This window comes from Syngnathus floridae, chromosome 13 (genome assembly GCF_059516105.1).
Source record: "Syngnathus floridae isolate MCC-2025c chromosome 13, RoL_Sflo_1.0, whole genome shotgun sequence".
In the NCBI taxonomy this organism is placed as follows: Eukaryota; Metazoa; Chordata; class Actinopteri; order Syngnathiformes; family Syngnathidae; genus Syngnathus; species Syngnathus floridae.
The window spans coordinates 7362121-7380210 of NC_142425.1; the positions used below are offsets into that span (position 1 = coordinate 7362121).

General features: G+C 37.1%; 1 protein-coding gene across 17 annotated transcripts in view; it reads left to right on the forward strand.

Annotated features, from left to right (window-relative positions):
- The window catches only part of LOC148388364 (uncharacterized), a 125659-nt gene that overhangs the window by 44977 nt on the left and 62592 nt on the right, over positions 1-18090 (forward strand). For 14 of the 17 annotated variants that reach the window (XR_015862229.1, XR_015862233.1, XR_015862232.1 and 11 more), the window contains exon 3: positions 11027-11098. Coding sequence is in view for 2 of the 17 variants with exons in the window: in XM_088394849.1 (XP_088250975.1) it covers positions 11027-11098 (72 nt within the window). In the remaining 15 variants the exon portion in view is untranslated. Of the gene's footprint in view, positions 1-9092; positions 9239-11026; positions 11099-18090 lie in introns of those variants that run through there. The other 3 variants (XR_015862243.1, XR_015862244.1, XM_088394850.1) reach the window with 2 other exon arrangements.

Sequence of the window (18090 nt, forward strand, 5' to 3'; positions counted from 1 at the left end):
TAGTCCACGTGAAAAGCATTTGGTGGCAACCAGGCTCATCTTTATCCATTTCGAAGCCTGAAAAAGGCAGTAAAGCGTATTGGTCATGAATTCTTTTGTCTCTGTTGCCCCATATAGATATGATCTATAATTACAATGTATATAGTTGAGGCATATGTTCGGTATTTCACATCACATCAGCATTTGGCAATTTTATCTGCAGAACCTACAGGGGAATTCATCTTAAAATAGCCTTTTTTTTTTTTTAGGTAAAAGTATTGTTTGATTGTATGATATTGTTTTCTTTTAGAAAGTGTTCCAATAATTTTTTGCTTTGAAATGTGGAGTGTATGCTTACTCTCTATCAGCAATTAAATAATATAAGTGTACAAAATATTTGGAAATTTACATGATCAAAATCTCACATGAAAAAATAAATTTACACTATTTATAGTTCTCTGGTAAATCAATTCAGATCAATTTAAAACACAGACAAAGCCCTTTTTGATCATCATTATTGTGTGTGTATTTTACCTGGGTCGAAATTCCGCCCCCAAGACAAAATCATTACTGGAGGTTTGGTAGAGTGATTTCATGGTAGCAAATTAGAAAATGGCTCTTTGTTTCAACTGCATTTCCACGGAGAAATGCTGATGGTTGGCAATAACAAATGTGGTACGGTCGACGGGAGAGTTGCTCTGCCACTCGTCTTTCACTGACGCTTGATATGGTACTTGTACAACTATGCATAATGCACTAATGGTGCTTTCTCATAAGTGTCAGAGAAGCTGCGGGTAAAGTGTTTCCTTTGCAGACAACTTGATGCTGTACCGCCAGCACGCATTATTTTCGCTGACGCCAGTACCCTTGACAATAACACAATAGGAGCGGAGCTGAATGTCTTTGACGGCCATCCTTACAAAGTTATGAAAGAAAGAGTTGTTTGTTGATGATGAAGCACCATAGGATAGATGTTTGTCTTTCCAATAATGTTAAAAGAGTCATTATCTGGATAGTTTTTCCTTTTTTTTTTCTCTCGTTAGTTCAAATAGACATGTTTGCTTGATATAAATAATGATGTTTTTAGAAGTGTGGACAATGAAGCCCACATCAGCACAACATTTAAGTATTTATGAGGATATATATTTTATGCAGACTGGTCCAGAAGGATTATTGCGGCACAAATTAACAGAGAGTAGTGACCATTACAACAACAAGCTGATGAAACATGTATTATGTTTTCTTGCTTAACTCGTTTTAACTATGTCAAATGGCAATTAGCAACAACAGTTGCACTTGAAATTAAATTGAAATCTTTGGAATTGTGGATTACACAAATGATGCAGTTAAAAAATGTAACACGAATTTGAATATTATGCATACTGCGTATATGTATCAATCTAGATTTTTTAGAGGGCCGAAGCTTGAAGTATTATTAATTTAAAATACCGTACATATTAAAAAATAGAAATAAATCAATATATAGGCTACTGTAAAAGAAATAAGATGCCAATTGATTTATATCTGTTAAGCTATCATTGTTCCTATATTCTGTGTCATTTCACACAAGCCTTTTCCTGCTTTGCCAAACTGAAACTTGAAATTTCTTTAACGGTATCCGCCTTTAGTCAAATGTGTTATTTTTCTTTTCAAAGCATTTCTTTCGGCCTTTGTGGTGGTTTCTCAAACTTAATTTGTACTTAAGGGAGTCGAGAAGAATGCAATTGATGTGATAATTAAATGTTTTAAACATGGCCACAGGCATTTCCTTGCTTCATGAACAAAAGAGCACTCTCGGTGGCCACAAAATCAGCAAATTAGAAAGAGTATTTATTTATTCTGGGCTTCCCCTCCCTCTGTGAATCTGCAGCAGCAAAACTCAGAAGGTGTGATGTTTCTCAATAGTTTCCACTCAGTGCTTCCCAGTGAAAATGACTCATCCCGAACAGCTAATCGCTTGTAACTTGGATGGAATGAGTGGACTAAGTCACACTTGCTTGCACTTTACAGAAAAAGAAAATAGCCATGACTGATTCCTCGCCTGGAGTAAGGCGATTCGCTTCAAACTGATTGGATTTTCAATGAACAAGCACCTCATTGCTTCTTAATTTAAGATTAACTTTCTCTTGCTAAACCCAAAGATTAAAAAATGAGTTTTGTCTCCCTCCCTCTGCGGGCTGTCTCGGACTGACTCAGAGAGGGTTTAGTTAGTTTGATGCCATCACTTTCACGTCTGCCAAGCATCGCATGTCGTCAACTTGCTCCCAGTGACATCCCACTGTTCGGAGCATTGATTGGCAGGTCATGCAGCTAGTTCAAGCAGGAAATCAATAGCCTAGGACCTGTAGACCGTACAAGAGGATTCTTGGAGGAACCGGCCCACTGGACACTGCCAATCAGCAAGCACAAAATGTAACGGCAGCCAGCCATGAACTAAGGCTATCTATCACCAGGCAGAAGCGTGAGCATGGCTAGATGAATTTGTTTAGTGAGAACTTTCTTGAGGGGAGAATGAGACGAGCAGAGAAGTTTTGTGGAGATGTAGTATTTGCATTTCTTATATTCATTCATATGCTAAATCTCAAGCGGGATCCAGAACCTTTGGGATTTGCCTCTTTATCTTAACATGCAGTAGCACCAGGTCTGACAGTCTAAGCATGACAGAGCAAGCTTATTAGCATCAAGTCAGTCATCTCGGACCAGTGGAAGTCGCACGAAGATACAAATGGAATATACACAGCTTTATTCACCCTCGAGCCTCCTTAAAATATGGCCTGAGGGACCCTCCAGGCTGAAAAAAGTTGTTGCGCCTTAGTGATGCGTTTCCTCCTCTTCACAAGTTTGAATGCTGTTGGCGCCACATTGAAACATTTAGCTCACACGAGTGACAACATTTCCTGAGCACATTTAAAAAAATAAAACCTAAAAAACAGAAAGGGAAGGCTAAATCAATTTTGAGGCGGCTAGCACTTTTTCTCCCAGAGAGCTCACATTTCTCCTGAACATGTTCACTGAAAAACATTGTTGAATTTGCTCAATTTTATATCATCAAGTGGTTGCACAAAATAAAATCAAGATCACATTGCATTTGTTTTCACTGGACTTAGATTTCTTCAGTGTTCCATAACTCTCCAACTCACCTTTGAACTCGGTCATTTATCCTGCAGGTGAAACTGTAGTGAAATGATTAATAGTCCACAATGCTCAAGGGTGCGGATGTGGTCAATCTATCAAGGTTGCGCTTGACACTATTTGGACAAAATGATTGCAAAACACCTTTTAACTGATCACTTCAAATAGTGTTTAGACAAATGCCAGACGGATCAGGATTCAATATTGCATACGAGCATGCCAATGTGTATTTTGGATCTTGTATTAATTGTGTGGTTTCTTTCTTTCCAACTAAGATCTCATGGCTTGGTTTCTCAACAATAAAGCCTTCTATTTGTTTATATTTTAAAGGACTTCTAGCTTTGTAAGCTACTTTGAGACACCACACATTTTTCAGGAAAAAAAAATCAACACTGTGGTTAGAAAGGCTGCGGTTTATGACCGAAAGAGGATTTGAAGAAGTTTGTGCTTGTTATTTTCTTTTTTTGTTTTTTTTTTAGTCCCTAGTGACTCTCTCTCTGTCCTGCTGCTATGATGCCATACAGATCTCAGCCTTGTTGTAGAATAAGGGTGTACAACAAACTGAACTGAAACATACTGGTGTTTTCAGTGTAAAGGTAATGAGTTTTTCTTTTCAAAGTGAAAAATAACAAAAATATGCTATTCAGGGAGAAGCTTTTTTATCAAGCAGATGATGCACCCAGCAACTATTTAAATAATAAAAAGTGGTTTGGCATCAAAAACATTTGAAACAATCTTCTCAAATCCATTTCTATACATTATTGTAAAGCTTTAAGAGTTTCTTAGATTTAAGGATAGAAACTGTATAGGTTTGAACATTTGAAGCTGTGTTTGAGCCTTGGGCAGGAAACAAAGCAAAAAAAAAACACCCACATTTCCATCTCAACCAAATATGATCAAATGATCTTATATGTAATATGAGAATGGCATATTCTGTCTGACATAAATGTTGCACATCAGGGCAATACAAAACAATTTTCGGAATGCATACACATCAATGTGCTAACAATGACATGGACATAATTGTAGTCACCTCAGCACTTGTGTGCACCGAATAATAGAGGCACTCAACATAGTAGTCTGTTGACACTGACAATGGCTTTGTTTCATCTCTTTACGATCTCTTCAATGCTCTGTTCAGATTTCACCTTGCATTCCAAATATTGCCCTTTGTGAAATGGACTGGAATTTATGACTTTTTACTGCATTGATTTCTGTGCTTGTAGATTAATAAAGACATGAACAATATGAAATGGTCATAACAATTGACAGAACCAATTAAGGTGGTTGACTTCACCAGTTTGAAGACACTATGCTTACATTACAGGCCAGCACTGAATTTACACACAGGACCAGTTCAGACAAAAGAGGGCATGATTACACGGCAGAGTGCTCATCTTGCACTTCAACCTTAAATGTGCCAAAATTTTTGCCATCTTCCTGGACTGTCAACCGAATAACTTCTCTTCGTCTTCCGAATTTTTATGCATGTGACAAAAGCATGCTGTGTTACTTACACAACTGCTCACAATTTTGCCTTCCAGTGTCTCTATATGAGGCACAAAATGGGAATGTGTACCCGGTTATCTTGAGCCTTGTGATACTCCACCAAATAGTGTGCACACAAACACTCCTTAATTTTATATTATGATTTTTAAACTATTTTGTATCAATAACAGAGGGATTTTGTGGTGATATTTGTGTCAAAAGTTGGAGGACCAAGTGCAAGGGAGGAGGGAGTCAAAGCACAATGAAAATAATAGTAATAATAATGATAATAATAATAATGATAATAATAAAATAATAATAATAATGATAATAATAATGATATGATAATGATAATAATAATAATAACTTCAATAGCAACAGAAACAATGAACAAATAAAGACTGAAAGAAAGACTCAGGTGGCAGGAGGGAGCTGGTTGGTAGACACGAAAGACTGGGCTGACAAAAACTGATGGAAACAAAACGTAATGAGTAAGCGAAGACAAGAACATAGAAAAAAAATAACCCAAGCACCAAAACACTGATCATGGCAATTTAGATATACTATATTGATAATGATGGAATTCATAGAGGTTCCCTCAACGATATTTTGTTGTTTTTGGGTTTCACATCGCTCATAGTCAAACTGTATGAAATGATGCAATTGTAGCTAGTAAGTGTGAAAGAATATTGTAATCTTCAAATGGCTGTATAAAAGGTGGAAACCTTTTATCTTATGTTTCAATGTCATTATACAACAATAACACATGGGTGCTGTTAAAAAGCATCTTGACACAGAGTGTTGGTAAATAGTTTGCTAACTTAATTGGTCATGTTTATTAATAAGCAAGTCTGAAAGCATTGATTTTGACAGTATCACGGGCCTCTTGCTGTTTGATGGCTGGCGCTCACGCTGTTTCCTGTGAGCGGGACTCTTGCTGTGTAGCAGTGATTGCAACACATCCTTCTGATTATTGTGACTGTTATTAGGTGCTTTCTGATTGGGCTTGTGTCGGCTGCAGGGTTCTTCGGGCTTCATGGGAATATGCAAAGTGCTTTGGCAAATAAACCATCTTCAACACAATGGAGCAGCAGCAGCAGCTTTTGTGGGCATAATTTGAAACAAATGCCGGTTTAGTCTCAAAGGCGGTGGAAAACACATTAGTGATGGAAATGCCAGCATGTCTTTTCTTCCGAAGATAAAGCTGTTGGAGCATTGTGCTTAAACCACAGAAGGATGCAACTTAACTTTTCTTGATATTATGACTTGGTTTACTTTTCACTGGCAAAAGGCCTTACATTATCTAAATGTCAAATCACTTTGTGTATTTGGAAAAACAATACTGTTCATTATTTATTTTGTTTTTATCCTTTCTCGCCACTAAAATGAATAAAGAAATCTCTTTTACAAAATTGATTTGCTTGGAGGGTAATACTCCAAATGCAAAGCTATCGTTCAGCTGTATCTTTCATAATAAGGCCATTCATTTCTGGAGCTGTGCAACATCATCCTTGTCTGCCTCTCCACCACCACTGGAAATTCTTTGAGGATTACATGCTCACTGATGCTTCACTTTACACAAAGCTTTGACTGGATATTTTCATTTATACAGTGCATGTGTTTTCATTTTTTTCATGTGGCGGATTTCCTCTTGTTGAGCTGTAATTTGACATTTATACATACAAAACAGTAATGTATATTATCTGTTTACATCATCAGGATTTGGCAGTTAAATATTCGCAATTCCATCAGTACGATGATATCATACAGACAGGCTCATAGCTCGCAAAACATTCATCTCATCTAACCTAAATGCAATGCTAGTGTTGCAATCTGAAAGCAATTTAAGCCATTATCTTTAGGAGGTCGGCTGACCCATGTGCATCCACTCTGCAACCCTCATGGAACTGTAGGCCAATTTGTTAATAATGCTTGCTGGAGTGGGTGTATTTCTTACAATAATATCGAACAAAAACAGGATGTGTATTGGGTGGTGGATTGTTTAAATGCTCATCGAGCAGGAGGAAACATTTACAGAGATCTCGGCAAGGTTAATTGGCAGGGTTACGTTCAATGCTGTAAGCTGTGTAATTACCATGGTCCTTACGTTGCTCAAGCTGTCTTTATGAGTGGGGGTGGTGGGACGATTGCACATACGTAAACATTATCCAAACACACATATTCTTTGAAGTGGTTGTTACTCTTGAGTTAACCTTATACAGAAAGAACTTTTTTGTCAGCTCTTGTGCTGTATATTGCAGCTCACTTACACATTTGTACCACAATAAGATGCGGATGGATTTTGGTTCATCTATGTTGCTTATATGTAAACTGTGAAAAAAGTGATTAGTACTAAAAACATTATCGATGATTATTATGCACTGGGGTAAAATAACAGGAGAGAAAAAACTCATTGGCAACCACCATCAAAAATTAGTATCTAATTAAACATGCCGAACACAAGAAATAGTCCAAGGTGCTTTTACCTTATTTTTCGGGTGGCCGGTGAGATGAAGTTAGGTCATCGCATCAGTATATTAATGCGCACAATACCACTTCAACATCTTGTTCTCATCTTCTAACATCTGGAAAAGTCATCATGCATGGAAGGGAGAAATGACTGTAACTGGCCGTGTAACCATACAAGCAATGCATGGCAACCAATACGGTATATTGTTGTACATCGCTTCTTTTGAAAAAAAGATCATCACTTGTGTTATTTCATCTGTGTAAATCATAAATTTAGATCTCCGCTGCTTCATATAAAACTAAAAATAAGAATACTGATAAGAATATGTTATGGTGGTATGTAGTATTACAGTTTTTGATACTCACTACTAAGTTCCCACAAAGTTAGTATATAAACATCTGCATTTCCGAATGAGGTCATTTTTCTTTTTGTCCGACTCCCAACAAAGCAATTTGGTGCAATATGTTTGTGAAGGCTTTTAGCTCCGTGAATGAGGAGTGTTTCCGTGCTAAACACACTCGGAGCTCTCCGGTAAGGCTCCATCACTCACCGACCCTCTTCTGACATTAAGTTTTTTGTCAATGCCACTGTCTCCAGTTTGTCTGCAGCCTGAAAGATTTGAGAGCCACTTTTTATTTGCATGCTTTTAACTCCGCCCAATCCAAGTAATGGAGATGCTTGCGTGCAAGCAATTAATGCAACCACAAGGCCAAAAGTGGTGATTCGTCATGCACCGGTGATACATAATCATTATATGGAATGTGACGCTCATGAACTTGATTGGTTGATGATCAGGTTTCTGTATGGCCCTGCCCGGAACTCCCACTTCATCATATTCCGTACAAGGCCAATATCAAAGAAGAATGCCCACCATATAGCGCTGTAAGCATTGTTATTATTATTTACGATTGCCTGTGAAGCTATTTAGTTTAATGCAAAACAATATGGTGAAAGAATAACATCATGAAAACACACTTATCCTCCTCCTCTGTCAGTCATAGTGGAGAATTCCCAACAGACGCAAGCTACGGATTTAGAAAATGCATCTAGTGTTGTTCCTACTTGTCTTCTTTTTTTGACAGCATAAGCCAGTGTACAGGTCATTTATCACAGCTCTAATTTTAACTCCCAGGACTCTCTACCTCCTGTCTACTCTTGCCCTTAATGCGAAGGCATTTCAATAGCTGTGAAGCCCCAAGGCTGACAACCATGAGATTAGTATGAATGTATTACCCCCTTGGGTGCCATAGCCTGTAATAAGTTCCACATTAATCGTATCCGTTGGGGCAAATTTGTTTAGGCCTTAATTACATATCATTAAAATTGCTGTTGATTCTCAGAGATTTAAACTCAAAGTTAAAGTGAAGCTTATGGAGCTTCTTTGTTTTTGATCGTTGCAAAAATGCACTAACTATGAATATTGCATTTTACCATTGTGAGACGACGGTTACGTCTTTTTTCTCCCACCATTTGTTTACTTTTTAAAAATGTTGGGAAGGATTTTATCTTATTCATATATTTATTTATTGATGTGTTTTATTTAAGAAAGAACTAACAATAGTCACAGAATATAACGTGTTGGAAGTAACTAGGACAACATGCATTTTAGTATTTGGTTACATTTGCTAATGTCTATGTACGCTTCTCGTTAATGCAGTGTAAATTAATCCCAGACTACAGAATACTATTTCTTATTTGTCCTTTGAGCCTCATTCACATACGACTATTAAAATGACATATATGTAGGTACGTATATCAATACAAAGGCAGGTCAATATCAATGAATGTATGTGTTTCAGGGTAAGTAGTGGTTGATAATTAACATGCTGAGTATTAAAAACATTTCTCAGGTCATGGGTCATATTACATTTTGTGTCATGGTCATAGTTAATTTGGTGTATGAGTTAGAATTTGGTTTCATGTTTTCCTGGTTTCTTTCATGCTTCTGTCTCATGAGGTGATTGTGTGTACCTGTGCTTGTTAACCACGTCCCTTGTGTTAACCAATCGGGTCGCTCCAAGCCCAGGCGGCTTGCCCAGGTGTTCTTCTTTGTCTCCTCAGTTTGTTTGTATTTAGTTCAGTGCTTTCTTCCAGTCTGGTTGGTTCATTGTGTGTCCTTATCTCAAGATGCCGCAGTTTGTCATAGTCCTTAGCAAGCCATCATTTAAGGCAAGTTTTCATAGTGTTTAGTTGTTATATTACAAACTTAATATGAATGTGTTTTGATTTTGAATTTTTGATCAATCGTCGTACTTAATTTATATTTTTGACATTCAGAGAGTGCATTAGATGACATTTATGCTCTCACATGCAATTTGTTTGAAACATTTGTGCAAGTGTCACAAATAGGTTATGATCAGAGATGCAGCTAGAAGTGCAGCAAATTACCAATATTGGGATGGATCGCATGAGGATTGATAAATCATCATCAAATGTGAATGCTGTCACTCTCTGATGAACAAGTATTTGTACTCCATGGCCCTTTTTCTGTGACTCAAGGTTTTCTCCCATGTACGATGAACACTAAGCAGCAATGAATCTGTGTTTTATTACAAAGTGTTTTTAACACTGTGCTCTTTCTAGTCCTCACCAGAGACTATTATTTTCCCAATGCAAATTTCATTTCCAGAGTCGCTGTTTTCTTTCATTCCCCTTTCTCTGACTTACCCAAACACCAATGTGATGACCTCCAGTGGTTTTGCACAACCACTAATCCAGATCAAATGATATTTAAAATGTCCAACTTGGAAGTATTTACAGTTTTTATAAATCTCTAGTGGCCCACTCCCCCCAAATATATTCCTGTCTACATCCAGGCAGAGCACACTCACTCTCACCATTGAATATAATATCCATTGTTGGAAATTAAATACTTGATCACTTGTCATTCTATTACAGTAATTTGATAATGGGATTATTTGATTAAAATGTGAATATGAATCACCTTAATTAAATATAATATAGATCTAGGTAGAAAGAATAATATGCATTGTATTTGGATAAACTGCTCTTTACGCTGTCTCGCGCCAGACTACTATAAAAGATATCCGCCGGACTGTGACGATATTACATAAACACCAATCAATTTTGTAGGTCAATGAGGATTGCTTTGATAAGATTGTCTTCTGTACACAAAATGATTTAAAATGCAAAGCAAAATACAATTTGGTCAACAGCGTTGTCACTTTGAAAGCGGAAATCTCGTTAATTACTTTTTGGGTAGCTGCACAACACAATGTTTATATTTACTGGTAGCTTTTAGCCTGCGAGGAACCCTACAACAGATGGCTCGTCGCAGAACAAAACAGCCCGCAAAGCTGTCAGCTGTAACCTTTTTCACAGCATCATCCCTCATCCACAGTTTTAGAGCAATATACAGTAATAAGATTTATTCAAGATGTGAGGGTGAAGCATCGTTGCGTTTTGGGTTTTTTCTGTTATTCAGAAGTTTAAATGTCCTTTCCCACAAAGACTCAACATTTCAACTGAGGATGTTTTAAAAGATAATAATATAGAGGGAAAGTATTATTTGGTTTTGACTGCTGCACAATCTGACTGATTTATCAGTGTAATAGGAGCAAGTGGGCTTTTAAAACACGTATATGTGAAGCCAAGACTATTACGCAACGTAATGAGCCGTGAATCTGTTGTCGTCACCATCGACTTCAATACTGTTACGCTGTAAAGACCAAATGATACACTTGGTTGGTTTTGCTGAGCTTTTCTTCCCTTCTTTGTTTATCTGAGCCATGATTTCCTCTTTATAAAGGTGTGTGTGTCCGATCATAACAAATTAAGGATGAAGTTTCCACCAAAGCACATCTTAGTGTGTATTTCCTGTCAATAAATTTCCTGCTTCTGTTTCAGTGTATTGAATCAAAACATGATAATGAGTTTGTTCAAAATAATTAAACTTAAAAAAGAACTCATTGAATGTTTTTCTTTCATTCTCTTTAGGGTCACTGTGGATTTAGCTGGAGCCTATCACGGCTGGATTTGGTGAGAGTAAACCCAGCACTGGACACTAAGGTATGTACATTGAAGGCTGCATACATGCATGTGTCAGTAAACTTAACATTCATTGGTTTGGGGAAAATGTGAGAAACAACTACTTTGCCCCTCATCAATATCACCTAAAAATACATTTCTAGTTTTACTTTTACTTCAGATTTGGTTACATTCACAAAAATAGGCTGTACATAAATCATTTCTTGCAAACCAGGATCACAAATTTTCTCTTAATTCAGTCTTAATGTTTTATTTATTTGTGAGGCTCATTATAATGACATTATGAGTCTCTGTAAAAAAAAAAAAAAGTTTTAAAGGAAAAAAAAAATCATGTCAGTGGTAATTTGACAACTAAGTCTTCATCTTGCCATGTAAGATTAATTCCCACTTCCCGTTGCTTTTCCCTGTAGACCTTTTCTTTCAGTAAGTAAGCTCTAGGTCATAAAGGTACTCAGCCAAATAGAGAAGAAAAATACAAAGTGAATATCATGGCCTGCCTACCTCAGATCTCCTTTCCAACTAACTTTTATAGAACCGCTAAGTAGGTCTTCAATTAAGTTGTGTGATTTACATTCAAACTGACTCCCTCGCCCATAGACACAACACATACAGACTAGCAGACATACCACATACACACTAACTAAAACTGTGTAAAATTGAAATATTTGATACAGTTTTATGGTGTTGCATATCTACATGGTGAACTTAAATTTTGTGGCAGTATAAATTGTCAATTGAAAACCAAATTTGTCTTGGGGTTCAATATAATGACAAAGAACATTTTAAATAGGAAAGCCTTGGACTTAGGAAACAGATGTTATCAAAAGTAAGCAAGCAAGCACAATAAGATTTCATATGGATACTGCTAAACATTACATCACAGTCTCACATAATTTGATCTGTCCTTTTCCACGATTATAACTATCATTTTATCAGCATTGCTGTGTGACACCACTGTCTTTACTTGGCGAAAAGAGCTTTCCTCTCAGTAGGGACGAAAATTACTACTCTATGCGAGACTATGAAAATTGTGTTTTCTTCTACCTATATCAACTAGACAATTGACAAGAGGAGGCTGTTGCACACATGCCTTGGAAGAGTATTTATTTAAATGTGACTTGTTGGTGACTGCATTTGTCCAACCGCAGATTCAAATGCAAATGAAAGGAAATATTAAGTCATTTCTCTGAACGCTCCAAGGTTATAGTTGTTACATCTTTATCGTAAACACGTCTTTATCGTGTTTGGAATAACACATACTAAAAAGTCCTTGAATAAGACTAACAATAAACTAAAAAAAAAAATTAATTTACTTCAATAGTAACATAACAATAGAATCCCTGGAATTGTTAGTCATCAAAACATTACTATATAATACAAGATAAAATGATTAGATTCCACAATGTCATACAATGTTACCTTGTAACCTTGTACCCAACTAATGTAAACTCTCTCGTATAATTGCTCCTTCTATTTCAGTACATTTCCAATAAAAAATATATAATATATAATAAATATTATAATAATAAATAATAAAAAGTAGAAAAAAAAGAGGCAGGAACCCTGAGCTGATTCACTCCAAGTGTATTGTGGTCACCTCAGCACAACGCAGCATTTGTGAATGTACCAGACAACTTTATTTACCATTAACACACCTTCTATTTTACCATGTAAGTATAATGTAAGTGGACATATCATATGAATAAACACACCAAACACACCAGCTTCATGCTTAGTGTCAATAATTTAACAATTTATCAAGCCATCTGGCTCACTGAAATTCAAAGTGCATCAGGAAGCTGTGGCGATGTGAAAGGCAAAAGTCTTCTCTGGTAGGAGAAACAAGCGAGCAGCTAAGCTCCTCCTCCGAAAAGCGTAAATATGTCAGTGTGGTGATGTGTGAGACCTGCCCTTTTAATGATAGACAACATGAAAGGCACATGCTTGTATTTAGTATCGCTAATCTCTACAAAAGGTGTCACAAATGTAATAAGGGCTGATTGGTATGTGCTCAGGTAATTGTAGGCTGCACATCATATCGACATTTGGCATGGGAAATTATGTATATTACCAATTATATCATCTCCAGCATTTTAACATAATATATTATGTATATTTTAAAGATGTCTGTTGAACATGCATTCATCTTTTGAGATGCCTGCATTTACAGTAATGCACGCAAATCACTGAAGTTACGATAATTGTTCCTTTTATTTTCTTGATTTATATCGAGCCATTCAGTGATTCAGGTTTTCTCAAACTGGAGTCTGGTAATATTTTATATTTGGGTTTGGATTCCTCACCTGAATGTTGATGTTTTAGTTATATTTGGTTGTATTGAAAATTTCTGTGGTCAGTTTAATTGGAGACAACAGGTGTAGACATTTTTTTGCACCTCCTTCAACTTCAATCATTACAGTTATCTTGTTATCTTTTGTTTCTTCTGATCTTTCTACTGTGGCACTGGTGCCTAGTTTTAAATCCTGCACAGGACTTTGTGCTACTTTCTTGTAGGATAATATTTCATGCTTCTTGTCCAGACAAAGGTCACACTCCCCGGATTACAGTCTGCAGCATATCGAGTAACATTCTTGCTGTCTCTGTGAAAGCAAATGTGCTAATGAGTGAATTCCCACAGATGGACGCTCATTGTTAAAATTCTTGAGCACATCACGGGAAGTTTGACATTACTGGCTTTGAGGTTTTCGTTTGGAATATTTAGAGTAGCAAACAATGAAATGGGTGAATCAGAACGAATACAGTAACCGCTGTTTTGTGTTATTAACCATACCAAAATGACTGAAACCCAAAACAACTAGTAAACCTTTGATCCAGTTCCTTTGTGTTGGAAATCGTGTTGCGGTGTGCTGTAGAAAAACTTGAGGTTCAAGTTAATGATGTGGTTGTGCAAAAGGAATATGTTTGCTCTTTGTTCCCTTTTATTCATCTTTTTACCTTGCTATTCTTGATCTTTAAAGGCAACCAGCACACAACACAGTTGTGGTGCAGAAAGGAAAGCAGAGGCCTGTTTATGCATTCATAGTGGCAGCTATGGGCACTCTGACCACCAGTGAATTTATTCCTTGCTACTTAAAAATGATGACATAGCCCAGGCTTTCTTGTGGGAGGAGTATGTTTACTGTGATCTGTTCTACTCCCATTGTGACCTCTCCTCATGGTCCTGTATATGAGATAGCATTACCAACTACACATGCTTTTCTGTACACCTACAGTTTATCTTTCCTGGTCAGCGAAAATATGTCATTTGTCATTTTGTCCCCCAAAGCCGGTCCCAAAATCATATGGTAGTTCTTCAAAGGATGGAGAGGAAGGAGTCTGGTTTGTAGTTATGTCACATGACTGCTCTTTCAGGACTGAAAGGCTGCTGACAGTTGCAATTAAATTTAAAACTAACATGCTGTTACTTTTCTGTCAGTGTAAATGGCATGGGGATAAGGCTTTCACCAGAGAATAGCTGCATGGGTAACTCCTCCACAAAGTCTCTTTTTGTGAAGATGGTGGAGCTGGGCAGTGCTCCGGCAAAGTGGTTGCTCTTTTTTTTTTTTTTTTTATAGTTGGCAAGACGTAGTTTCAATTAATTTTTGTTTTGTTTTTTGTTTTTTTAAAATACTTTTTGTTTTCATTTTATTTTGAAAATGTGTTGTTTTTTTTTATTAGTTTTTGCAAAATACAATACCTTGTCTGTTACAATGCACATTTTTGGCAAGTAATATTCAAACGAGGGTTTTACGCTTTAGGTACCCTTGATGAGTTTCGTTGTGAAGTTTTTAAAGGAAATAGCAAATGAAGCTTGAAGTGATAGAATTGGAAGTTATGAAATTGGAAGAGACAAAGGTATTACAGTTACAAGAAAGCAAATCAAAACACACTAGACGGCATAAAAGTCACGTTTTATTTGGTTTAACTTGCTCCATCTCAAGCTGTGGGCTAATTATAACAGTACTGCTATAAATGATAAAACATGCACACAGATTGTTCAGCCACAGTCAGTTTACTTTTCTGAAATTTCCCTGTTGTATACTTTTGTGCACTCTACCTCATCATCAAGAAATGACTGCAAACTCATCTGACACTCAGGTTGAGATTTAATGTAAAAGTGTAATAGAGATTTGAAGAGAGTGTGCCCTCCCGTCTAAAATGAATTCCCATCAGATTTTAGTGTTTTTGGAGACTATTGTTATGGGTTGTTGAAGCCCCAGTGCTTTTCTCCGGAGAGTGGCATCCAACATATTGGCCTGTCGTCCTTGGTGATGATGAAGCCAATATTTTATGGGAGTTGTGCTCTGAGTGAAACTGAGAGTGCAAAGTGGGAAATAGAGGGGGTGTGGGGTCAAAAAGATGGGCACTTTTATTCCCTGCTGCCAATTTCACCTTTGATAGGACCGTTTGGCTCCTCATGTTATCACAGAGAGCAAAATGGGGTTTCAATGTCACAGCACAAGTGTGAATCCCAAATCCTCAGTGACGGTCAAAACAGTTTACACCGTGACATCACTGTGGATGTTTACAGCAAAGTGGACAATAACTAGAGTCTATGTGCAGTTATGTGGAGTGTGGTGTATGACTCTTGAAAAGGCATTTTGACTCTAGTGCTAGCCATTTTTTCGATTTTATGATGTATTTTAAAAATAGAATGTGTTTATTTGGGGGGTTGAGCAACACCGTCACTGAAGCAAATGCGATGCTGGTAACTCAACTTAACCACCAACATGACACCCGTGCTTTGCTGACACTTACAATAGTTCAAGCTTTGGCCACTAACAAATGTGCAAATGCTTTTTTTGTCATGTGAATGCATCGAAATTTAGATAAATTATATCAGTTATACATTACTTTTCGAAATGTGCGCCTCAAACAAATATGATGCTATAGCTGTGTTTTGGGGTAATTGGAGTCCGTTATTTTGAGTGGATGACAAAATACAAACATATCAAAGTTAGTTTGCAAATGAAGAGTTTACTCCTAAGTACTTTATTGTTGAATGTGATGCAGCTCAGCTGCCATCACAAAATGGACCGGAGTCCCTACTGTGTAATTCTAGGCATGTCCTAATCTCATTAGGCCAATTGCTTTCGAGATTATATTTGCATTTGTTGCTTCATGTTTATCATCACGCGCCATGTTTTAAGTGTTGTTGGCTTTTGCTATATTAGGAATGCATAAAAATGGCAATAGAACAAGCCAGTTTATTGTTAAAAAGAATTGGATGCGTACTTAGCGTAAACAAATTAATTTGGGTTCTGTTTTATTGTTGCAGCCATTTGCATTTTTCTTTCCCAGATTTAGTGTTTATATTTAAAACTTATAGAGAGAAGCTAATGGCTTGGGTTATCTTTTAATTAGATTTTTTTATTGTTTTTCATTCAACCGTGGTTCAAATTATGACTAGATAGAAGGGTTTGGTGGTTGTGGTGGTGGGGGGGGGGTCACATTTTCATATCAGGAAATGCTGGGAAGTGCGCACTGTGGCATATATGGGGAACGTAATGTCTTAAATGAGTGAATATGAACAGCTCTCTTCAGACCACTTGTTCTCCTACAATAATGTAAATACAAACATCATTATTAAGAGACACACAGAAATGGTCGGGACGTGTATGTTTAACACGTCTTCATTTATGCTGACAGTGGTGTCCAATATAGATTAAATTTTGCTTTCTTTATGACTGTCACAGTCCCGCCTACACTGAGAAAATGTCCTCCCTTGTGTAGCCATGATCTGTCCCTATTAGACACACGTTTGCCCACATTACATTATGTATCAATTTAATGATTAACTACATCATTAGTGACCACTCTTCAGCTATATTTTCATCTTTTTACTACTGAACACATTTGGATTCTTCAGGTGTGGTACTGTGATATTTAGAACAACTGCTCCGTTTTTAGGAAATGAAATGAAATAGATGTATACTGTTTTTTGTCATGCAGTAAAAACACATTCTTCTTTCCATAAGTCTTGCCTGATATTAGCAAACATTAGAATAAAATAAAATTTGGGGAGTTAGATCAATCTAATAATATAGAATGTTTGAAATTGCCCAGGTTAAGTCATCAAAAAATGGCTATGAGGCTTTTGTCACAAATATGAGAGTCAAAAAAACCCTGGGAGACATCTATTGATGATTGATAGGGAACATAGAGTGACTTTAAAATTACATGTTCGTGGCTAGGCACAAATTAAGTTATGATGTGTGCTAGGGCCCACTGGTGATGTGAATAGTTAAGCTCAATCAGTAAATTGGAAAACCCCCATGATGGCCATGAATGTACCAGAAAGCAAGGCTGCAAAGCTAACAACCACAAATGCAAACATATAAATCAAGCATGAGCTGCATCCAAGCACCTGACCTGGCCTCGACAAAACTCAAACGGAGGTGGAAGATGCAGCAGTGGAAGACAGCAGAGGAGCAGAGAGTCAGACGGGTTCTGCCTTGTTGATCCGGTATGACATTGATAGACAGCAGCTGAAGGAAAGCTGCTAACCATGTTTGGCGTGGTGGTTTTTAAAGGACGTACGTGACCGCCGATCCAAAGTTGACTGAGCACGGATTCAGCAGGCAATCGCCCCAAGTGGTTGTGCCGAAGAAATGTGAAGAGGGAGACTTCCGCATGCAGTATGACTCGCTCCACTTGCCATCTTTTCCACTGGCGTTATTTTCTTCTTGAACCACCCCGTTAATGCCGCCCTAGTTTAGGTTGTCAGAAAAGACAAAATGTCAAACGAATCCTGTTGAATCACCTCATGTCGCCTTTATATTGAGAAAAAAGATGTTCCATAAAAATTACATTGTTAGTCACTGCTGATTAATTCTGTTATAGTTTATTGCTGCATATCACCTCACGGCTGTTTCTGTCAATGGCAGAATTGTAAAAATCATTTTTGTATAGAATAAAATTCGCTCAGATAGGCTCCTCAAACATAAATGTTACCCAGACTCCCAACTCCAATAAATGAATGTGACCAGATGGAATTATCATTTCACCAATTC